This window comes from Telopea speciosissima, chromosome 6 (assembly GCF_018873765.1).
Source record: "Telopea speciosissima isolate NSW1024214 ecotype Mountain lineage chromosome 6, Tspe_v1, whole genome shotgun sequence".
NCBI lineage: Eukaryota > Viridiplantae > Streptophyta > Magnoliopsida > Proteales > Proteaceae > Telopea > Telopea speciosissima.
The window spans coordinates 62,858,603-62,883,807 of NC_057921.1; the positions used below are offsets into that span (position 1 = coordinate 62,858,603).

Below are 25,205 nucleotides of genomic sequence, written 5' to 3' on the forward strand. Positions count from 1 at the left end.
TTGGTATGCATTCCAAGTCGATTTCGCATTCTTGGGTACTAAAAACAGTTGTTTTTATCATTCGAAAATGCATACCAAACACAGCCTAATTATTAAAAGCCAAAAGAAACACATACCCTACCAAACAGGGATCTTTATCCCCTCCAGTTCCGGCCCAGTTCCCAGTGCCCTTAACAAGGAGGGTGCAATGACCACCCTACCCCTGCCCGAACACCTTTGAATCGTAGTCCCCTCCAATTCACTGCCCCCTCCAATTCCTCACATGGAGGTGGAAATGACCATTCTACCCCCTGCCCGAAAACCCTGCCCCAGGTGGGGTCCGAATTAGAGGTGCCCGCAAATTGGAGGTGATAATTATTCAACTGCCAAGAACAGCATACGGGGTATAAATGGCATTTCATATTTCTGATTCCGACGTGACCGACACGTAATATTTTCGGCCGGTTCAGTACGGCGACAGTGCCGGTGGTCGGGTGGAAAGGTCTTTAAGGGGAGGGGTTGGTCTATGGTTACAAGTTACAACGTTACTTACTTGAAAGCCACAAAAAGAATTTGTTCGAAGGAGCTGTTTGAAATAGAGAGAGAAAGAAAGAAAGAAAGAAAGAAAGAGAAAGTCGCACACACGCAGTTACATTTCATCCATTCGTCTTCCTTTGGAATCTGATCTCTCTCCCTTCTTTCGCTTTGCCGTCTACAACGCTTCATCTCTGTATCCTTCGATTTGGCTCTTCCTTCTCAGGTTCTTTCTCTTTTCAGTTTTCTCTTTTTTTTTTTTCTTTCGTTTTACTTTGCTTCGGTTTTAGATTATCTATAACAAGACTGCTTGTAAATCTTTGTAATTAGATTTTAGTAATTTAGATTTCCTCCGTACTTGAAGACTGTAGTATTTCTTGATTCCTTTCGTGAGTTGAATTCTGAAAGTTGATGCTCTTTGATTCTTTTCTGCTTTCTGGAATAATGGGTTTCCGTTTCTTTAGCTTGAAATGGGATTTTAGTGGTGGAATTTGACTCTTTCGAAAAATTATGGATCTTTTCAGGAATTGAGGAAAGTTACACTGTTTCTGAAACCTCAGTTTGTAGGTCTGGATTCTGGAAACGAGGGGAGTTTGGTTTGTTTCAGAATGGTTTGTTGATTGGTGCTGGTTCAATTCAAAGAGGGAATTGAAATTATATTTCTCTACCTTAAAAGAACGGGATAATTTTCTGAACCTCAAATTTGGGTTAAAATGGTGGATTCAATTGCAACGACGTCCCTTCTTGGGCACCGTCCTGTGTCTCAAGTCTCTCCTATCAAAGATGGTTTCCACAGGCGAAGAATGTTTGATTTTTGTCAGCTTCCCTGTACAGATTTTTTGGGTCGACGGGTTATTAGCCCATCTTCATCTTCAACTCCAACTCCAACTCCCTCAAGAAGTGAAAAGTTAGGAACTATTCGATTTGTGGTTTCTCCGATTAAGGCTCTTGCAATGGAACTCACAAAAGAGGCGGATTCGTATTCTCCGAGGGAAGAGAGATCCCCTAAGGAAGAAGAGAGATCGTCCCGGGATTTGAATGACTGGATAGATAAAAGCACAGAGCAGAGACCGCGTTTCTGGCCACCCCCAAATAAGGCAGATAATCCTTCTCTACGGAACCCACTACTACGGCAGGAAAGAATGGGGGCTGGGTGGTTGGGTGCAATCTTTGAATTGGAAGGAGTGCTTATTGAAGATAATCCTGATATTGAGAAGCAGGCATGGTTGGTTCTGTCCCAAGAAGAAGGTAAATCTCCACCACCAGCTTTCATGCTTAAAAGAATAGAAGGAATGAAAAATGAGCAAGCGATTTCAGAAGTTCTCTGTTGGTCAAGAGACCCAGCACAGCTGAGAAGAATGACTTCTAGAAAGGAGGAGATTTATCAAGGTTTGCAAGGTGGGATTTATAGATTGCGGAGGGGTTCACAAGAATTTGTTAATGTTTTGATGAACTACAAGATTCCAATGGCCTTGGTTTCCACCCGTCCTAAGAAAACTGTTGAGATTGCAATTGGAGCCATTGGGATTGAAGGGTTCTTCAGTGTGATTCTTGCAGCAGAGGATGTGCACAGGGGGAAGCCTGACCCTGAGATGTTTGTTTATGCTGCTCAGCTTCTCAACTTCATACCGGAGCGGTGCATTGTATTTGGGAACTCTAATTCTACTGTGGAGGCAGCTCATGATGCTCATATGAAGTGTGTGGGAGTTGCAAGCAAGCATCCTGTGTATGAACTTGGAGCTGCAGACTTGGTGGTGAGGCACCTCGATGAGCTCTCCATAGTTGACCTGAAGAACCTGGCTGATATTGAAATGACAGGATTTGGATCTGCAGAACCTGAGGTGGAGATGGAGAAAGAAGATGATCGCCCGTATCCGTCTACATCCACAGCGGTCGATGATTTCTGGTGAGGCATTTAAAAGAAAATGTACAGATGGTTCATTGTTCTTCGTCTCTTTTTTTAGTTTGTAGTAAATATGATTAGGCCATTAGTCTCCCCTTAGCTACGTATATTGGTTGTACTGTGTATAAAACAAAAAGGGGGAGGGGGAAAGGAAAAAAAAGCAGTGGGTGTATTACCCACTTATCATGTATGTACCATGTACCATGTACCATAAATGCATTATATCTGTTTCAAACTCTAAACTGTGATTGTGACATAGATCTATTTCTATACTAACATAATGGAAAAAAAAACAGCTACATGTTTAAACTGTTAGCATATTCAGTTAGATTGAAGTTGGGTTTCGTCAACTTAAAACAATCTAGTGCAGCTAAACTTTACCAGAATCCAGTGTTTTCTGTTAGTTGTAAATTCATCTTTGGTCTGAGTTCAAGGATGAAAATATCTCGACAGATGAAGACAAAGGAAACTTGCACCAACTGCTTATCTATCATAGATTTGGGCAGTCATCAAGGACCACAAAAACTTTCTGGTGAAGGAAGCTTTAACTTTGCTGGAGATTTGAAACAGGCAATTACATGGAAACTTTTGATGAAAAGACATCAGGTGATCAAAACAATTCATACATCTGAAATAAATCAAAAGCTGTACAGTATCCCACAACCTGCTTCAGAAAAATTGAAGAAAATGGAAATGAAAAGATGCAGGAAAAGAAGGGTGAGAGATTAAACTATTTGTGGTTCAAATTGGATGGAATATTAGATTGCTGCCCTCCCTACTTCTTACAGTTCAAGTTTCATCAGGGATGATTCCAAGATTGTCTTGTTTCTTCTTATACGTTGAATCTTTTCCCTTGGGCTCCAACTCATTTCTCTCTTTGCAGTTGCAGAATCTGTAGGAGTTATATGAATCAGGGTAATACCTTAAGGAAAATTTACTGAACAGGCAATTATACCTAATAATTTATATTACTTCAACAATTTCAACTAGTATTCTCTGATGGGCAAGGTTTCTCAGCTAGTCAGTAAAGTGTTAATTTTACTTACAAATGAGGATTAACAAACCTCAATTATGATTATTTTTTATTTTTTTATTTTTTTTTTGGGGGGGGGGTTGGGTGGGTGGGGGTTGGGTTTGGTTTGAATTACCTCAACTATGGTATTAGTGGATTAACAGCTCTTCCATTATGATAGAAAACATTGATGACAGAAGAACAGATGTAAATCATTTTGAAAATAATCAATTCAAGGGAAACTTTCAAAAAAGAAAATTTTCTGAGTAGCAAACCTCAGGTTCTATTGCACCTGAATTCTCTGTTTTAACTATGCTATCTGCATTTTTTGTTGCCTCCAATGTTACATTTAAGACAGTCCCAGCTCCATCATCTAACCTTGCTATCACATTTCCAACACAAGCCTACAATGCTTTAATTTTTTTTTAAAAAACAACAAAACACCAAAAAAGTTATCCCATACTCCCAAATTACTTGAATATTCTATAGCACACCAAGTAATTTCATCTGTCTTTGCTTCCCCCCAATTCCCCCCCCCCCCCCAAAAAAAATGTGCTGATCATATTTCACGTAGGACTTGTGCTATTGGCAGAGGTTGTGGTGGTAGTAGGGCACACGCGCGAGAGAGAGAGAGAGAGAGTAGGAAAACATTACTTGTTTTCTAAAGAAAATAAAATAAGAGAATTGAATAGATTCATCGATTTCAAATAATAGAAATCATATGATATAAGAATTTCTAGTGTATGTATGCTATCATGCAACTAAATATCGAAAAAAAACATTTTTGTTTGGACTTTGGACTATAACAAATTCAAATTTTAGTCAACCATTGTTGAATACATTTATCCATTTGTGCACAAAAACAAAGAGTGAAACTTTCCAAGAGGAAGAAGTTGACATGCAACTAACTGCATTTCATTTCACACTACCTTAAGAAAAAAGAAGTGTATAACTATTATTCGTGACTTTCACTAAGATTCTTATGGTGTCATCTTCTCAAAACAACCCATTTGTTTCTTATAGTAACAATACTAAAATTGCAGAATATTTTCACGAAGAATGGTCCCATTTAAACCAATACAAGAAAATGCAAAGATCATTATATCAACAGTTCAGAAATCATACGAAACAAAGTTATTCCTTATTATTCGACAATTTTTACTTCCACAGCAAAGATCAAATCAATTAGTTCTTTTTATACAAGTTTAACTAACCAAATTCTAACCTCACAGCCTTAGCGCTAAAGGTTTTATGGACAGGCCTGTCCATATAGGGTAATCAATGAATTTTATGAATGTTTTAGGGGAGAGGGTTTTTTTGCACGGATAGTGTGCAGTTTCATAACTTGGAGGAAAGTATTATGAGAAAACACTAAAAATAAGGAGGATATATGAGACATTTTACAGGGCACTTGAACTCAAGACCTCGTCGCAATGGTGTTCCACACACCACTTACTAGTTACTACCAAGTGCGCTAAGCACTGTTCACTCCTTATTGCCATGTCGTTGCTGAGAAAACATTAGTTTAATAATACAAACATGCTGCACACCCTAGGATTTAAAAACCTAGAATCGGGATCTGGATCTAGGTCCGGATTGGTCTTGGCCGATTCTGATCCAATCTTAAATCAGATTCAGTTAGGATTGGTGAAAAATCTGTCAAAATTGACCAAAACATGCTCTAATCCTAGTTTCCGTACAAGGATCGGATGAACTGGATTGGTCGATCTGGATTGATATCTGATCCTGCTTCTTGAAACCCGTACACCCTCCACCACATGTACAACACATTAATGTAGTATTCTATCCATTCTTTTTGCCCCCATCAGCATGGATAGAAGCCCAACCTCCAGAGTAGCTTAACGAGGCAAGCAGCTTCTCTCTCTCTCTCTCTTCCTTCGGGGGATCAAGGAGGAAGTTATGTACTGGCTAGCAGGATAGGTATCATTACCTCAAACTCCCAGCCAAACAAAGATTTTGGTTCTTTACATTAATCAATTTCCATAAACATGATGAAGATAACAATATTGAGCATTTTTTAACTCAAACTCTCAAAGAAGGAACAACCCAAATAAGAAGCAACCAATTTAATCAACAAAGCAAACCAGAACCAGTTGCTGTACACAAATTACAAGTTTTGAACAGTATCTCATTACCCCTGTTCCCTTTGTTCCACAAAAATTGGCAGGAAAGAGCATACAGATGTAAGTTATTGCAAGAGCATTTCAATGAATGTCTAACCTGAGGAAAAAGAGCTGATAAACTGTTCGAGGGGAATGATTTCACAAATAGGTAAAAAGAAAAATTGCAAAGCTCCCTTCAACCACTAGGAATGACGACAACCTACCACCCATCCAAACATTTGCCAGGAATGCCTTCAAAAACCAATAGAACCTGCCCCCATGGCAGAGGTGGCATGAAAAAATTAGGAGGCTAGCTACCTTGTGATTCAAAGCACCGTGTTGAATTTTGGAATCGAACAAGGGCCCGGTCATTATGCCCAGAAGGCATTACAATCATTACAAGGGCAGCTAGAGAAGTAATTGAGAGTTCCATGGATCCACCAGTCACTTCTCTCTATTGTCCAGCACCGGCATTTCTTCTCACTTCAAGAGCTGTAGCCTCTTTGATTGCTACTTGAGCTTCATTTTCCCTTCCTAGTGCACGCAGAGCGGCAGCTTGCAGATATGATGCAATGTGCCATTCAGAGAAAAGAGTTTGAGCTTGTACTGCATCATTCAGAGCTTCCTGGGGCATGTCACTCATGAGATGAGACAGGCTACGACGTGCAAAGACTGTTGGAGAAACCATGGTTCCAATATCAATGAACTGCAGATAACCAAACTATTAGTTCCATTGTGAGAATGTATATGGGGTATTTCATCTATAATGTGGAACACAGTTAAAAGGCATCTAGTGGCTACACCTGAAAGATGTACCAGCACAAACTGCATTGGATCGAAGATAAAAGTTTTGGGTTCCAATCTGACAGTTATCCAATGACCAAAAGGAAGTAAATGTGGCATTCTTCCTTCTTTTCAGCAAGTACTTCTTTAACATAAAAAAATAATGAGATGTTAAGTCATCTGATTTGGTCCCCTTTCCTTTTTCACAGATTACCCAGGAGCTACCAATCCATACTCCCAACCCTTAGTAATGTTGAGGAAAGTGGAAACAATAGTAGCAAGGAAATGTTAATAGATGGAATAACATCCTGACAATTATGGAACAAAACTGCTACAGTTACATTGACTAGGAAAATTATTGCAATTAATGTTATAAGATATCCAACAAAAGATCTGTACTAATTGTGACCTGGGTATAGCATTCAATCGCAGTCCTAAGTTCTTTGTGTCGAAAAGCAGCATCACCCTTTTTCTTTAAGTTCAATGTCTCCAGTATTTGGCTGGTCCACACTTGGAATGACAACTGCAGGATGAGAAAACCAACAGTGAGCAAGAAAAAAACACTAAAAAAAACATAGAAATTTGTTGATAACATACCACACGAGTACAGGAAACAATGAACAATGCCAAGTAAGCAAAATAACAGGTGCAGAATGAAAACAAACAATGAGACTATATGAACATCAGAGAATCTAGTGGCACGCATATACAGTTGGTATACACTGCATATATGTGCTTGCCATGCTTAGGAAAGCATTGCATATGAATAAAGAAGAAAAGTAATGTACAGTCCTGAGTTACTAGCACAACTTATTTTCAGAACCTCAGCCATGAAAGGTGGCTTGAACCCAATCTGTTCAAACAATAAATAAGCACACAAAGAATACAAAATCTATAGGTGAAGAAGATGAATCCACCCACACAAAGCAAAGTTCTACACATCAAATTCCATAAATTACAACAGGTAGGAACCCGTTACTGTATGAGTCAAACACATGCACTTTCATTAGGATCTGTCTATGTTTACAATCTTAACTGATCCTTCTTTCTTTTTCAAACGATGTCAAAATCGAGTCATCGCCATTGCCATCATATGACCATAGCCTTATTCCCTCTGTTTTGGGTCTATCAAACAGATTCTGATTAGCAATTCAACTATCTATGGCCATCTGAGCATGAACATGCAACATCAATTTAGGATTCATGAAATGGATATGATGGTAATGCCAGTTGCCAACCTAATATGAACCTCCCACATCTGAGCTTAGGGCTCTCAATGCTAGCTTTTGCTTGAAACTGGCAAATTTAGTAACCCGAACTGATTATGGTAAAACTAGGCAAACTACTAGCTAGAATAAGGTCCTGTATTTTGTATGCTTTTACACTGACCTACTGAAAACACATAATAGATTTTTTTTACCATCACAAAAGAAGTCAGAAATATCAGAGCTGTAAGATACAAACCTCAGTAGCCGTTCCCTCGTCATCTTTGTAAGCAATTTTCTCTAAGATCTCATGTATGGCAGTCAAGTCCATTCGTGAGCAAGCGTCACCAAGAGGGGACAGAGGTAAGAGTGCACCACTATGCGGTATACCCATCAACATATTAGAAAGAACCTGCAGTACATATCCATTCCATTGTAAACATGACTTTTTATTCAATTTCAGATGCACAAAAAGTACCTATGCTACTGGTAAGATGTTTCTGAAATTCAACAAACCCAAATCTTATCAAGGCTGCATCTAGGCTAAATTATAAAGCCAAATTAAAGTTGGAAAGGATTGGAATGAACCTGCATGGCCCAAAATCAAGACAAACCAATATATTTTTTATGTAACTTCCCCACCCCAAAATCCATTTGTGCGCTCGTGTGTGTGTGCATTTGGATGAGTTCATGAGATTGCCAAGTAGGCCACCCAAAAGTACGTGGGCAATGTCAACAACTCCTCGTGGAGGGAGGGAAGGCAGTTTCAGGAATGGAGAGTGGAGACATCAGGGTTGCAGGCGGTCGCAGCGGCAAGGAGGGACAGTAGAGAGATGACATTTGTAAGCCCATGGGTCAGTTACATCACCAGTGATAGAGAAAAGAACGAGTGAGGAAGACAAGTTCATAGTTGTAATTTAATTTTCAAAATAGCAGGTCAGGTTCTTTTTGAAAAAAAAATTAATAGAACAAAGAATCTGATACAAGGCTGGGTCAGGTGAAGCAAGGCATTTCTTTCCACCCTTAAATTTGAGACACGCAATCTAAGGTAAAATTTTGAGTTAATATCCAGCTATCTAAAGCACTATATGTGCTTTTGACTTTTTTTATTCACACTAACTAAACATAAGATGTGCTTATTTCCAGTAAAACTAAAACATATATTTAGTAATGTACAAGTCCCACAGAATCTGTTTTAAGTGTTAATGGTTAATAAAACATAAATACTAAATGTAAGATGTGCTTGATATCAGTAAAACTAAAACATGGGGATATATATTGTAGAAAAACAAGAGATATCTATGCCATTATCATAAAACACCTGTAAGGTATGTACCTGTATACAATGAAAAGTCATACCTAATAAAACACCAGTAAGGTATATACATGTATACACCCTAAAGTAAGACCAAACTCTCCAAACAAAATGACTCAAGGAAAATTTCAGGAAAATTTCATTTTGGCCACCAAAACGAAAATATACAGCTAAGAACAAAAGCAATGTATAACGGATAAACCAACATGATGTAACCCCATCAAGAACAACCAACATCAGATATATACTCAAAAAAAAAAAGGAACAATTGCACTTCAGTTGACACCATGGATGGAAAATATTAAACCACGGTCTGAAGTACTGTTTTTAAGAACTTTTGGTGGGGTTAGGTAGAATGAACCCTAGGTTCAGACTACACACCTTTTAACAAGATCTCAAGAAAACCCTAAAACAGAATTTAGGTCAACAATAGTGTCAGAGTAATCCTTATCTGATGAAGGTCAGATTTTGACCAATGTTCATTAACTGTTAGAATAGGCAAACCCCAGAATACAGCAATGTTCTCGGATGGAGCACAACAGCCAAAACAATAAAAGTTTGAAACCCATAATCCAAAATCAAGTGATTGCTTATAATAACAGATCAGCAGGTCTGATCTTGCTAAAACTCTGGTCGAAGGAGCCTTTTAGGAGGACCTTTGACATCTTAAAAGATGATGGCAATCTGCTGCACAGATTCCCTATAACACCCAATATCAACTTCAGCAATTTGGAGCCCAAAACAGGGCTGCCACCAACTCTATGTTGCTGACCCCTTTGTTGTGTTTAAATCCCAACATGAACAGGATATAAACAGCAATAACAGTTGATGATTAACCTTCTAAACTCCGGTAAAATAAGATTCCAGCAAGCTTGAAAAATTTTAAAAAAAACCAGTAGTTACTTGGAGATAAAACAGATAATAGGAAGGAAGTTGTGACCTTTGATTTCCCATAAACAGGCCTAGATCAGAACCACCTCCAATCCCAAGAGTTTCTCACTCTTGATTGAGTCCCACAGCCGCAAATGGCAATAGTCAATTCTTCATTGATAAAAATTGTTGATTGGCAAATAAGCCTTACAAGCTGTCTATTTAAAACAAGAGTCCCTAGCCATGTAAGAAACCTATCTAATCACACTTACATAACCATTAAGTAACTTAATACAAAAAGAGCACTTAAAAGGAAACCCTCTACACTAGGTAAAGGTCTTTAACTTAAATAAAACAACTGAAATAAAGACACTTAACTAACTAATCCTGTAGGCCTAGCTTCCATAGTTCTAAATCTCGATTTCAAGGCCGGTTTCAACCTTGGCCTAAACCGAGATTTCCCAGGTTTCAACCGAAACCTGGTATTTTCTGGGCAAAACTCAACAAATCATGGGTTTGTCAAAACTGGTGGAAACTACCAAAACTGAGCTGGTCGAAACTTGGTTTTTTTTGGTCGAAACTACCGAAAATGTGCGAAATATGGTCTAAACCAGGTCGAAACTTGGTACGAGTCAGTATCAACTTAAGGTTTCGTCTCGGTTTATCTTGGTCGAAACTGCAAGTTTTGACCGAGATTAAGGACTACGCTAGCTTCTACCTATATTAGAGGCCCATTAAAGTGGCCCATTACAATGAAAACACATTGGATCAAAGACCCACCGCATACATAACCCAACCCAAATCTTATTTCTAATAAAATAAGCCCATTTAGGAGATTAACTGCATCAACTTTATATCCTCTAAACAAGGGGCACAGACCCTCTCTCGAACTATTTTCATTTGACAGTTGCTGCAGGCCCACAAAACGATTCAAGCACAGCTATACGGCAAAATAAATTTATGAATCATCAGTAAAACAATGTGGCAAAAGCTGGTAGAGTCGACCAATAGTCTAACATAAATTTGCTGAATGCAGGGCCATTATAAATTGAGGTTTTTCTGTAAAAGAATGCATGGAAAATCCAATCAACCTCCCTAAATCCAACATCTGAGAGGATCAAATGTGTCACTACAGAAATATCATCCACCGGTTAAGAAAAGGACAACTAAACTGACCTCAGTTTCCTTCTGAAGAGGAGTCAAAGCAGCCGATAATGACTTTGGATTTGGCCGTTCCCGAGGTTCATATTGTAAACACAGAGATGCTATGCGTACTAACTCAGTCCCATCATCATTTGAAAATTGTCCTTCCAAGCAAGAATCTGTCAGCATCTGAATGTTTTTGTCACGTATCAAGTCAAGAGCCTGACAGAAATTATTCAGAATAAGCATTAGATGCACAAAAATACAAAACACAGTATTAGAAGAATAATATCAAGCCACAAGATGGCCTTCACATATCCTTGTGGCACCCATTATATACTCAACAAAAGTCATCTCTTGGATACAATAGATGCTGCCAAAAAGTTGAGCAACATGACCAGAACATAAATGCAACCCATGCATTTTTAAAGGCTCAAGAAATCATGTGAGAGAATAGGGGAAAGTAGCAACTTCCACTGACTACCATGTTTCTTCATGTGGAATAACAGATAATAAGTTAAAATTCAAATAAAATAAAGACCTCAAATCTAACAGAAATGGAAGTTCAACACTTTAGCTGCACACCACATCTGCATAACTACAGCATTAAATATTTGAAACCAGAATAATAAACAAGAATTGGGGGGGGGGGGGGGAATTTGCCTCTAGTGTTGATACAAAGAAACCAATGCACAATTGTGATGAAGGAATTGACGCTTAGTGAGCATGACCATTAAAGATAATGGTTCAAGGTAAATATCTACAATTTACGGCATTAACCAACATCCCTATGTGCGCTACTGCTTAGCCTAAAAGCTCGAACTGTAAGTAAGGCAATGTAAATGTATACAGCAACACCCCCACACGTGCATGCCTGTATGCACACAGTCCTTGCACATGGCATGCACTCATGCGGAAACACTTCAGGTGGCAACGAGGGGGAAGAAGTGTCGGGATACCCCGTTGCATTTCCCAGGAGTCAAACACTCGACCTCCCTGCTCTGATACGATGTGCGCTATCACTTACGGGCAACGTAAATGTATACATCAACACCCTAATGTATACAAATCACAACAGTATCCTTCATATGTAAGATCTCGTATCCCCAATTTTTTCACAGATGACAATGACATTTGGAGGCTACTCAGTCCAGAGATTATTCCATTTGACATTCCCATACAGCCACTCTCCAAAGCATCTGATGTAGGTGCATGGCACTGCTCTGATGCTGCTGCGTCAATGACATCAAATAAAATCCCAATACTAGCCACTCCTTATACTTCCAATTGTTCAACATTGTCACAATTAAACTCAAGTACCATTTCATTTAACTAAAGGAAATAAAGAAGGCCTTCTCTCTTATGTTACCCAGATAAAGAAGGTTATCACATTTTGGCGTATCCAACATGAAAGTTAGATTGATTGAGAATTACCAACATAATACAGCATCCATTTTCAACATAATATGGCACCAGTTTCCAAGTGTGCCTATCACCCGCTTTCTTTCCCTAGTCAAATGGGAACCAGATACAGCAGATCATGACATTTTGGAGTGTCCAAGATGAAATTTACATAGAAGTACAAACATCATATGGTACTCATTTCTAACTACACAGGTCACTGGCATTTCTTTCGTATATTCAGGAGCAAGATTAGTTGCAAATGCCAAAATATAATGATGACCAAAAGAAGGGCGGGGGGGGGGGGTGAGATCTCGACACACTATTCCCTTTTCTCAACTACAGTCCACTGCATCAACCCAGTAAATCCATCTATTGACCACCTCTCCTCAAGCATATCCGCTCATATGCTTCAAAAGAGAATAGGGACACAACTACCAATGAGCTTACTGTTTCAGCCACATATACCGAAGTTCTCAAGGTAATTTATATATGAATCAAGAGCCATAAGTATCACATTAAGAAATAATTAGCCTACGGAAAGAAACAATAAACCTACACGGCTGGGAGGAATGTGTTTTCCACTGAGAAGGTCCAACAAAAGGGTGCCAAAGCTGTATATTACACTTTCTGGTGTCACTCTTCCTACAGAATAAAGAAGAAAAAAAAGTATGAGATCACATAAGCAGTTTGAAAGATCACTTGGATTACTTAAGACAACAATTGATCACATGAAATGTCCCACAGAATAAAGTAAATTAACAGGAATAATTATAGAGAAATTTGACCAGCCCCAGCACATTATTTCATTTCACGTAAAAGTATAGAAAGATCAACCAAAAAATAATAGTTTTTTGGGGGGTGGGGTGGGGTGAGGAAGCTCAGGTGGGAATAAAAGCATGCCCTGGGCCTGAAAGCCAGTTGACATGGTATAATAATGTCAAACCGAAAATAAGTGGAAAATTTTTAGCACCCCACCCCCAAACAAAATGGAGGAAGGGGGGGGGGGGGGGGAGAAGAGCTCCCAGCAATAGTCCTGATGAGCTCAATAGAGATCTATCCAACCTGACAAGTCAGGATAACCTGCCAGGTATACAATGATAACCATGAAAACTCAAAGCAGACCCATATCGTGGCAAATAAAAAATTCTTAAGAAAGCTCAGGTGGGGTGGGGTGAGGAAGCTCAGGTGGGAAAAAGCATGCCCTGGGCCTGAAAGCCAGTTGACATGGTATAATAATGTCAAACCGAAAATAAGTGGAAAATTTTTGGCACCCCACCCCCAAACAAAATGGAGGAAAGAGGGGGGGGGGGGAGAAGAGCTCCCAGCAATAGTCCTGATGAGCTCAATAGAGATCTATCCAACCTGACAAGTCAGGATAACCTGCCAGGTATACAATGATAACCATGAAAACTCAAAGCAGACCCATATCGTGGCAAATAAAAAATTCTTAAGAAAGACATTCCATAACCACTTCCACAAATAAATGAACTATTCTGAAAGGTAGGAGTACCAGTTCTCAAATACTCTGGAGGAGTAAATGCCAAGTTTGTACTATAACTTTTTCCATCCCTACTATTCTTCATCAGGCCAAAGGGTGAAAGTCTGGGGTTACCATCCTGCACGGGGCTAATACAAAATGAGACATATGCAACAAATTAAGCTCCTAAATGTAGGAGTTATCATTAAAAAGATGACACAGTGATTACATCATCAAATAAAATTCTGTAGGCATTAAGATCATGATAAAGGGGGTGCTCTTTGCTGGTACAATATTCCAGAGCCTGTGCAAGATGTAGAGCCACCCTTAACCGCATTGCCCATTTCATAGGCTGACTTTCCCCTGGGACAGTAAGACAAATAAAACATAATAAATGAAGTGAAGGTCCATTCAATAGAAACAAAATGAAAGCAAAATTTGTCGAATGAATAGTATAGCAAAGCATATACATTGTTTTCAACCTACTGTCTTGAAATTACTGTAAAGGTCATTAGTTTGGTTTCAAACTGATGCAATTCTCATCTACATATGCTACTAGTATGAATCCTAATAACTTGGCAAAATAGCACTCATTTAGTACTACCCAATGTTGGTGTAGGGCATGGAATCGGGAGACCAAGAAATGAAGGAAGAAAATAGCTGACTGCATAATTTCAATCTCCAACTGAGAAAGAAAATTAATTTTATTTCCAACCTTATCACACAGAACTAAGTCTGAAAAATAAAATAAAATGCTTGGAGAACATGCTAAAGAAGCTCTCAAGGCAAAAACATCACTCCACATTGAGCAGAGACTTACAATGAAATAGGTGTTTCGCAAGCGTATCATTGGGCATATATTCCGCCACAAGCAACCTCTCATCCGCTTCGCAGCAACAACCAAGTAGATTCGCCAATCTATTGTTACGAAGCTGGCCAACGGCTCTTGCCTCCGCCTAAATTTATAAGAGAAAACCCAAGTCATGATACTGCATGGGATGAAATCAAAGTATATCAAGGATGAACAATTGAACATAAAAATGCAGGTGACTATGCAAAGAAAAATATTCTCGTGGAGAAAACTATAGGAGCATAGAAAAATGACCTTCTCTCAATGGTCATGGTTATGATCTAAATTAGTGCCTTAAACATCATCTAAGAAACCCCAGAGACATGAAACTGGAATAGTAATTACAACAAAAAAGGCATAAGTAAAACTGCAATAGACAAAAGAAACAAAATAAACTCCACATTGCAGCTACAAAAACCATGAACTAAAAAATTTTCACCCAAATAAGAAATTTGTTGATGAATTCATAAATAAGAGTAAAAATACAGCACGTGGAAGATAACTTCATGATCAGAAATACAAGATTGAAAAATCAAAAAGGTAACTGGCACTTACCAAGAACTGCCGTGCATCAGGCCAAGCCATCCTATTAAATCTCTTAACAGCAATATGCCTTTGATTCTCCAGCTTCCCTTTGTAGACGACATTTGGTGCTTTTTCCCCATGCTCAGACACAATGTTCTCTACAGCAAAACCAGATGTAGCAATCCTAAGCTGCTCAAGAGTATACTCACGGAAGGCAGGCAAGCCATAAGCCTCACTTTTCTCCTCATTCTCTGCTGCAAGGGACCAAACAAATCATCAAAATCTTCACTTCATTCTCAATAAAAGCAAACAGCTCGATCACTTTCTAGACCCTGAAGAAGAACAAAGCACACAAAAACACTCCACTCACCAATTTCAGGTTCCTCCAGAACTGATCCCTTAAATTGAGAATCCAAACAACACGGCACGAGCTTGGAGAACTGATATCCCATCTTGATATCAGAACCTGTAAATTTTGAAATCTTAGAATGCTGTTGACAGTCACAGTGCCCAAAAGACACCTATTCTATATGCATATCCAGTCCATTCAGCCTCACAATCGAATCCAATTCAATCCTGTTCTAAACAACTTCCCACCAGTTAAGTTTCTACTGATATTGTTTTCTGCAATATTTGGCAAAACGAGTTCCAAAATTTACATCGAGGTGATGGTGTCAAACAATGCTAAATATAAACAGTGTCCACTCTTCTATGATCCTGCCTTTGAGAACGAACTTTAAAATGGACTGAGATTTGGAAATAGCATTATTAAACTAGTAGAGGATTAAGAAGGTATGTCTAGGATATTAGAGTAAGTAACTAAAGAACTTGCATTTTGCTTAGAAGCTCAATTGATAAAACTAAAATTTGCTATTCTGTAATAAAACATTAGTAAATACTTTTCAAAAATAAGCCAAGAACAAGCAAGAATTTCCATATATTTCATATATAAAGAAAGAGGATACCTAAAATTTTTCCCCTTCACTCAACTACTAGATCGCATGAACTGCTTTACCCGGAACTAATGCTCAGTTAAAAGATGAGCTCTTCAGCTTCAAAGTTCCTCTTTTGGCGTCAAGCATACCATTCCATGTTCGCAAATAAAAGCCAATACGAACATCAATCGAGATACTGAATCTTTGAACTAACCAGAACCACCTTTTTCTATCGAATCCACACTAAAGAAGCCACGTTTCCAATTTAAACGCATGAAATTCTCTGAGATGTACTTGCAATCTTCATTAGCAGAAGCATCAAAGAACCAGGAAACCAATAATGGGAATCTGACAACCAGATCGAAGCTCCAAGTGATCAAAGGTCGAAGTCCTTCAACGTTCTCGATTTGATCAAATCAAAAACATACTTATACTAAAAATTAATAATAAAAAGAATATTCAGAAAATTTTAAAAATTAAAAAAAGATTGAGAGAAAGAGATTATGGATCTCATGATACAGTCACTTGCTCTCACTCATATACTCCCATTCCCTTCGTTGGTCATGCTTGTTCCTGCATTTCCCACCGACATACCATGAATTTTCTTTTCAAAACCCTAGTTTACTGCCATTATTTTAAGACCAAACATTGTGTGTTTTTCTATTCAAAGATAAATAACAAAAAAATTCAATATTATTTCTCTTTATTTTAAAAGTTTCCAGTTTCCACCGCCATTGATTTTCGATGATGACGAGCTTCTGCTTCTTCTTCTCTGCGACATTTAAAAGGTAGAGTGAAGCAACAAAGCGCGTACAGAACCTTTCATAATTCCCACTCACCCCACACTCCCGCCGCAATGATTCCGATTTTTACTTTTAATTTTTATTTTATATATTCTCTTCAGTTAATACTTAGTTTTAGTTTAATTTAATAGACTCTAATTACATTATTAATCTCAGTTGGAGAGAAATATTACAACCTTGGCCGTCCAAATTGGTGGATTAGCTCTCGAGTATGAGGGGCTAATAACGTACGGTCAACTGTTTAAAATTTCAAAACTGTTTCCGTTGTAATGGTTATTATTGTTGACCTTAGGACAAAAGGGTTTTCTTCTTTTCATTTTCACCCCTTTTTTTTTCCTTCAAAATTTTCCAAGGTTTCCGTTGTAATATATATCTTTAATTACAGGATTCATTAAATAATTGCAGGCATAAAAAGGAGGGGCAGCAATTAGGTTTTTCTAGGTGTCACTATAGATAGTGAATCAACTAGCTTCACTATTGTTTTTATTTTTTTTTTTGTGTATATCCTTATTAAAGCTTGTGTTGAGTTGGACTTGGAGTTCAGATATGCTATTCACATGGGGACGGGTGGGGAAAGATCTGAACCCTCCATGGGGGTGTGGGATCTGCCTCTAAGATATGAGACCCACGCCCCATGGAAGGGTCAGATCTGTCCCCACCCATCCCCATGTAGGTAGCTGATCCGGACTCAGTTGGAGTAGGGGGAAATTTTATAAATTCACATTAGATAGAATCTTGTAGAGAAACAAAATCCAATGGACTAGAAATGGCAAACAATTGCTCCATGTTGTTGCGAAGTACATAGACAACTCTCTGGTGAATCACATCCCTCGATCATTCAGTGGAAAATCATCACTTGCTCTATCAAAGTATTGGGTCACCTCCATAGCCGGAAACAAGGGTGTTGCATGGAGTAGAAGCGTAGGCTGCCGGAATCAAGGATAGCTCTCTAGTGAATCAAGGGCATCTTGCCTCTCTGTCTATCTCTCCATTTATTTACTCTTTTCTCCTCCATCTCAACCTCCTCCTCCAACTCTGATCCCTTTCTTTCAATATGTGACCAGTTTTTGCAAAGTTAGTGAGATTCTCCAGTCTTAGCAAGGAGTGGAATGAAAAAAAACAATCCAACTTGGTTCTTAGGTGTTCTAGACTTTGAGTGGGGTAGAGCAGGGGAGAGGGTGTAGCAAGTGGAAAATCAAGGGTGTTGCGAGAGTGAGGACAAGGAGGGAGAGACATCTTGATGTGGTGACAATAGTTATGAAAGCAAAGGTCAGGAAAGCAGTGGACGTAATATCGAGGGAGGGGATTGGGTGAGATCCACCCTTCCTATTAGAGGCACTTGGGGAAATAGAGCAGATAATTTTCCGAAAACATAAAAATGCCAGGGAACATATCATTTCATTGAAAGAGAAAAAAATATAACGGACCATTTATCTTTTTCTTGGTTATCTCCCTCACCCCCTTTACCACCTTTTTTGTTGTTTAGATGGCTGGGGGTTTAATCAAGTCAACTCCTTAATATAACATGATAATGGGGGTGGAACAGCCGTCCCTTACAAATTATTCCTATATTGCATAATGTATTTGTGGTTGACACGATGTTTAGTAAAAGAAAAAATTATAGAAGTACCCAAACTACATATGCCTATTTCTGGAGAGAAAAATATCCACGTATATGACATTCGAATTGAAAAAGAAAAAGAGTAAAAACCCTAAAAAACAAACATAACATTTATATATATATTATTGGGATAATATTTTTATAAATAATTTGAAGGGAAGTGTTTCTTGTGGGGGGGAGCGTGGTACTTGCATGTGTGGGGACCAAAGGGAGTGTATGCAGAAGAATCATAGAGGTGAGGCGGTCATTACGCCCCTTTTGTGTTTGAGCGCAACACACATGCTCCCCCAAGAGTTCTTTTTTTCCATAATTTTATGTTTAATTTGAGGAAACAACTTATTTGGTGCTCTTGTTCAAAGAGAAAAGTTAGAAAGAAATAAAATATGGCAAAAGGTTTTGTGCATGACTGTGTATAATGCACGGTTGTGCATCATTTGTTAGATGGGAATGAAGGGTTATGTACGATATAGATCAAACCTAGCTATCCAATGGTTGAAAGCATTACTGTGCACCATGCACAACGATTCATCAAACTACATAATTTGCAAAAATGCTTACATCATATATTCATCACTAGCAAAATCCATGACGAAAGGAGTGAAAGATTTTTTTTTTTTGGTAGGAGTAGAAGATTTGGAAATCGAATTTAAGACGGCTCATTACCAATATATTATATATATATATATATATATATAAAAGACGGTTGGAAAGAGGAATTAAGAAGTTTGTCTTATGATTAATGCTCCTGATCTTTGTCCTTGAACTAGAGAAAGATATGATCGGCTCTTAATCCCTAATTCTAATATATATATATTTTGGTGTAAATATAACATTTCATATCATATAAAAAAGGAGAAGGAGAAAGTTTTCTTCCACTGTTGATGGAGGAAAAATACACTTATTAGGATCGTAAATGCTTTGCCCCTTAAGAATATGAAATCGATAATACTCCCCCATTGTTCCTCCATACCGTTTGCACAACATCCAAACCCATCAATCAAAAAATAGGAAGACAAGAGAGTAAAGAAGAAGTAGGCAGCTTGAGGAGGTCGAGCAGTTGTGGTTGCCAAAACATATTGTTCCGAGTGTTTTGTTTTGGAGCAGTTTTTATGCTTTGTAATTCCTGATTTTTTAAGGCCTGTGGGGCCGGTTTGCTTGTCTGAGAACATGAAATCAGACTAGTGTTACCAAGCATAATTTCACTCTCAATTTATTTCCACAGAATATATATCAATGGAATAAGAATTGAGAGCGTTATCATTCAGAGCTGGCATCTTTTCCCCTTTTCTGCCCGATTGGGTAGGGCTAATCAAGTCAACTCCCTGTTAGTTATATTGTTAGATTCTGAAAGGAACAACAATCCCTTAGAAACTATTATTATATATATAATGTACTTGTGGTTGACATGATCTTTAGAAAAAATTTATCAAAAAAAAAAGATCTTTAGAAAAAATTATATATTACCCATAGTACATATGCCTATTGCTAAAAAAGATATATATCAATGTTTTTTTTGCATTTGAATAGACGAAGAATAGAGTGGAAAAAAAAAAAAAACATAATTTAGATGTATGTAGGGGCAAGAGATCACTATTTGATCGTGTAGCCCTTGCACCAACGTAGGGGGCTAATGAGAACGCATGTAGGGGCATCAACATGGATGAGATTTTTTATTTCAGAAGAGACTGGGTGGTAATTTTACGTGCTCATGTGTCCAAACAACAGCCACACGACTAAGCATAAACATATATTTTTTAATAGTATTCTTAATTTTTTCTAAATAACAATAGGGAAAAAATATGTACACAATGCCAATTCAAAAATGAAATTACATACTTCCTCACATTCATGTAAGGAGGTGATATGTCATAAATGACCCTTCCCCAAATTATTAGATTCCAAAAGAAATTTCCTCATTTGCTCGAAACTGCACTCAAGCCCATAACAATATTATGTTACATTTAAGGAAACCGCTTATACTTGGTGGCATTGCTCAAAGAGAAGTAAAAAAGAAATAAAATATCATATATATATGCATCGAATAACATATTAAATTTGCAAAAATGCACTTCAACAGTATATTCTTCCACCATCACAATCCATGTTGGCAGCAGTGGAAGATTTGAGAATCAGAGGCAAGACGGCTGGAATGAGGCTCTATGATTTGTTTTTCTCTAATTCTCATCATCTTTATGCTAGAAAAAATATGAATGTAAAAAATAATGGAGCGAATAACATATGATTGACTCTTGATCCAGCGTTCTAATATAACAAGTTTCAAAAGATAAAAAAGAAGAAGAAGAAAAACACAATCTAATTTTTAAAGTCATAATATGTTAAAGGGGAGGGTTTTTTAAAGGGCAGTGTAAGAAGGAAGCTGCGCACCCTACACTACTAAACGAGGGGTTGGAAAATAATATAATTTATATGGGATCCACATGGGACTTTCATAATCACAATATGACAAGAGTGTCTGCATTGACCCTTCTTTTTTTTTTTAAATATATATATGAATTAATAAAAGATGGATAGATCAAAATCATTTCCAAGCATTACAAAATTCTACCGTTGAAATAAGGCATGGCGAGTAATTAAATTTGCAGAGCCAGACATATGTTGTTTACAATGCAAATCTCAAATCAAGTAAAGAAATCTCAGACCATATAATTATTATTATTATTTATTTTTTTTTGGGAACTGGAGGTGTCCGGCCTTTGGCCAACTAATTCCCCCAGGGCTCGTGCATGACCCCGCAACACAAGAATCAGGAGATACTGGGGCCCACATATTCACTAGGGAGTTTCCTCTCAGACGAGTGGGCCCAAGGGGGAAGGCAGAGTCGAATTCAGGACCTTCAGCTTCCTTAGGATATAAAATTTGTCTATACATGATGAGTGAGAGATGCAAAAGCTAGGTCATCTGTTCCCAGGGATTGAGATATCGATATCAGAGATGGTATAAGTCTTCGTCGATATTGATCCGGATCAGCCTATATCGGCTTGGGTCAGTCAGTTTTACTCTATTTTCATTAAAATCATTTTACTTTATTTTATGATTTTACCCTTGATCCAATACTGATCCGATCTGGTTGATCTGATATGGATACCGCCTGTGTGTACCTAAAAATGAAATCCCTTACAAATTGAAACCAAACCCAAGTAAAGGGAATTCAAAGACCCAAAAACTTATTGGTAGATTGATGAACTCTCGATTAAAGGGGATTTATCAGATGTTTTTGCCCATCAAAGATAGCAATATCGTATTGTATTTTAATCATTTTACCGTATGATCGAACAATATCATCGATCTAGTATTGGCCAGGTATCAATATCAATGTTTGTTGATACTGATAAAAATTGGACAATATGGCTGATTCGATACCAATTCCTAAATTCCTGGTTCAGATTCAACGAGAAGTGCAATAGTAAAATACTAAAATACAAACCCCGGTTCTATTGGGCTTCATATGAGCAATTAGGGGTGTCAACTGCTTGGGCTCAGTCGGGCCTCATGGTGCTTAAAGCTTGCACCGTGACTGCTTGTTTATATAATCGGGTCGGGCCTGAACAGGCTTGGTCAGACTCGAGCTATAATCAGGTAATATAAACGGTGCATAACCGGGCTATGAGCCTGTTTAAATTTAAAAGGGCTTCAAATGGTGCTGTCATTTCCGAGTAGTGTGACGCCTGATTTCATTCTTTTCCAAAATAATAATCAATTAAAATTAAAAACTAAACACAATATGTGATCTAGCTTTTAGACACAACTCAAGATAGAAACAACCATAAAATTACTAACAGAAAGGGCATCCAAACTAAATAAAAAAGTAACAAACATCTCCCACGCAATGTTAGGCAGAAATACTAGTAATGGGTCTCAAACCTGGCCCAAAAGTTGGGCCTATGCAGGGCTGGCTGCTGGCCTGATGGGCTGCCTTATGCCTGCGCATGTAGTGTTGGAGTACTAGTAGAAGACCCACGAAGATACTCCTAGATTCACAAGCTGCAAGATAGAAAACCAAGCTTTTATATGTCCTTGAAGCATCACTACTGTACTTGTGTTTATTTCATTGAAACGCCTTCTCTTTCACGAGTAGCTGAAAGAAACTCTTGAACACAAAGCAAAAGAAACTCTTAAAGGGTCGGGCTGTAACCGGTCGGTCCAGTCGAGTACTCAACGGGCTAGGACCCCACACTGGAACAGCCCATTTACTAAAAGGTCGGGCTTTAAGCCTGACATGTTTAATAAACTGACCGGGCTGAATTGGGTTTTAGTCGGGCAGGCTCGGTCAATTTACCGGGCCGGGCCGGACCTAGAATTGACACCCCTACGAGCAATACCTTAATTGGCCAAGCAAATCCAGGAGAGGCACAAAATCATAAACATAACACTAGAAATCGATTTAGCTGTAGGCTTGAATTTATTATGGCTAACCCTAGGTTGGGTCTTGTTCTGTCTCTACTGGTCAAGATTTGACATGATCCTCAATAGATTAATAAGTGTTTGAAAATGGAAAACAATGGATCCTATTTAGATCACCCATTAGACTTACATACCCAGACTCTCAATTCTTGCCTTGAACATTAGTATGAGAGTTGTAAATATTCATCCAAAACATGCATATTATGAACACATGAATCAAACAGAATATAATACTCATCTAAATCACAAACAAACCACAGTTAACGTCAACTCAATCACCATACATAAAGAAACTTAAGAAATCGATGAATGTGAGTGGTACCACTAGTCACTTTATGGTGCAAACCTAGTTCTTACGAATCATCCTCTAAAATAAAACAGCCATGTATGCAAACCCTTCTAGCAGTCGTTGCACTTGTTTATTGGAATATGTTGTGACACATTCAGGTTGTGCTCAATCAACAAGAAAAGAAACTCACAAGAACTCATACAAAAGTACTTGAAAAGAAGTAATCTTAATCAAATAATGTGTGAGTTAAGGAAGGGAAGAAAAAAGTCACTAAGAACTTAATTTATCAAAAGTGTGTATGACAACCTCTATATGTAGACGAGAAAACACCCCTTGGACATAGCTGTCCAAAAAAGGTGACTCTCTATCAAAGAGCAAAATAAAAAACTAGACTTGTTGACGTCCGGTGGAATCTAGATGACGTACAACCCAAACTCGATGAAGTAGGTCAAAACTCATTACACGTTAGACAATGTATAAAAAATGTCGTAAAGCCTCTGATAAAAGTATGACTTTGAGAAGTCATTGTTAAGATGTTTAGAGATAAACTCATCGATGTTCGGCAAAAATCTTACTCCAAGTTGGTAAATCCTTTTTTGACGTCAGTCATGAATTTTGAATCTTTAATATAAATTATAGCAATGAGAAAAATATATTTTCAACCTTACATAATAAGAGTTGGGGAGTTAATGACGGCACAGAAACTAATCACAAGTCACATCATCAATGGTGAGGAGATTCTTGCTTCATCACCAATGAAAGACAACTTATCGCTTAAAAATGCAAAATCGACCTAGAATGCATACCAAACACAAACTTAGCAGAAAAGCATTGTGTAGTAATGTCACCTTCTCATATGTTGTCTTAAATGCCCATGGATGCCTTTTCCTCTCAAGCGATAAGATTGGGTGACCTAGCTAGGTCCCATGGACTCTCCTATCCACAGCATCACGGGCTCACTGCCCTCACCCACGTCAGCCAATGGTTGAATGATAAAACCGGTCCATCCCACTGGAACCTGGCCCGTTGTGATAGCCACGAGGCTCGGCCCGACAAGCAAACTGCAAAAGCAAGTGTCCATGAAATTGAAAGGTCGTTTGTTTTTGTCCATTCACGAGGAGAGACTAGAGAACCCAAAAGACAGAAAAACCCTAGCAAGATCATGAGAAGTGATTGAGTGAAGTATAACAAGTTAACAACGACGGAAAAAGAAACAAAACCCATCTGACATTTTCGTAATTTCAACAACAATTAATCACGATTTTAAAACGCATATGCGCAAAACCTAATAACGACTTTTCTCTGCAAAATCAAAATCTCTGACGAAAAACACTTTCCCACTAGATGAGTCTAAAAATTCATAAACTGTAGAGAGTAGAGGGAGAGAGACTTCGGCAGAACTGAATTCGAAACAAACGGAGGCGAATCGTTCATCGGCATCGAAGTTTAGAACTGGAGTTGATAAATCCAGAGGTACACCTAAACCCTAGAAATTCATTCTTTTCCTGAATATTCTACTTAGACATTGTGTAAGAGCTTCCGTGTTAGCGTGTGGTTTGGTCTTCCTATCTTGCTCCTCTATGGTTCTTGCTTTTAATGGGGAAAGGAAGACCAGGGAGGTTGAGAAGGGGGGGGGGGTTTCAGGGCATAGTTCTACTACTTATTCTTCACCTGGCGCATTGAACTTTCCACAAGCTCATGTATTTTATCCAACTGAAGAAGAATTTAAGAATCCTTTAGAGTTATTCATTGCAGCTGAGGTATGGGATGGGTATCCTGCTAACCCATGCAATCTCAGTAACTAAGCTCAATGGTTCGGGCCATCACCATAATATTGCTGGTGTAATGGTGCCCTGGCTTTATGTTGGGATGCCTTTTTCGTTCTTCATTTGGCATTTTGAAGACTGCGCCTCTATTCTATGAATTAATGGCACTGCTATGTACAATCTACAATGCTCTACTTTTTCCTTTCCCATAATCAAATATTGTTTTATTTTTTTTGTATTAAGAAT

General features: G+C 38.2%; 2 protein-coding genes and 1 long non-coding RNA gene across 7 annotated transcripts; 2 read left to right on the forward strand and 1 right to left on the reverse strand.

The window, feature by feature from the left end:
* Positions 1–1,004: 1,004 nt before the first annotated feature.
* Positions 1,005–2,654, forward strand: LOC122664955 (5-amino-6-(5-phospho-D-ribitylamino)uracil phosphatase, chloroplastic-like). Its single transcript, XM_043861002.1, has one exon. The coding sequence runs from the start codon at positions 1,227–1,229 to the stop codon at positions 2,421–2,423; it is 1,197 nt and encodes a 398-aa protein (XP_043716937.1). The 5' UTR covers positions 1,005–1,226; the 3' UTR covers positions 2,424–2,654.
* A 2,834-nt stretch (positions 2,655–5,488) lies between these two features.
* On the reverse strand, positions 5,489–16,753 carry LOC122664750 (serine/threonine-protein kinase BSK3-like). Of its 5 annotated transcripts, none has more exons than XM_043860721.1 (12): positions 16,578–16,752; positions 16,114–16,449; positions 15,494–15,589; positions 15,154–15,377; positions 14,569–14,704; positions 13,978–14,111; positions 13,782–13,887; positions 12,828–12,913; positions 10,901–11,089; positions 7,799–7,951; positions 6,744–6,857; positions 5,489–6,257 (listed from the first exon to the last, which is right to left on the reverse strand). In XM_043860721.1, exons 2-12 carry the CDS (start codon positions 16,124–16,126, stop codon positions 6,006–6,008), a joined length of 1,503 nt encoding a protein of 500 aa, XP_043716656.1. In that variant the 5' UTR covers positions 16,127–16,449; positions 16,578–16,752; the 3' UTR covers positions 5,489–6,005. The 5 variants fall into 5 exon arrangements, with proteins under 5 accessions (XP_043716656.1, XP_043716655.1, XP_043716657.1 ...); XM_043860720.1 differs by having other exon boundaries at positions 16,114–16,459; XM_043860722.1 differs by having other exon boundaries at positions 15,154–15,374; positions 16,114–16,753.
* Positions 6,908–22,526, forward strand: LOC122664751. Its single transcript, XR_006333374.1, has 3 exons — positions 6,908–6,918; positions 8,727–8,731; positions 22,444–22,526. It is a non-coding gene; the product is annotated as an uncharacterized LOC122664751 (long non-coding RNA).
* Positions 22,527–25,205: the final 2,679 nt, after the last annotated feature.

Excerpts from the sequence above, each read along its gene's own strand:
- LOC122664750 (XM_043860721.1), bottom strand. Across the intron at positions 12,914-13,781 it reads TCCAGAGTATTTGAGAACTG|GAAGAGTGACACCAGAAAGT; the intron begins GTACTCCTACCT and ends TTTATTCTGTAG. Across the intron at positions 7,952-10,900 it reads CTCTTCAGAAGGAAACTGAG|GTTCTTTCTAATATGTTGAT; the intron begins GTCAGTTTAGTT and ends TATGTACTGCAG.
- LOC122664955 (XM_043861002.1), top strand. The coding sequence starts at position 1,227 with ATGGTGGATTCAATTGCAACGACGTCCCTTCTTGGGCACCGTCCTGTG.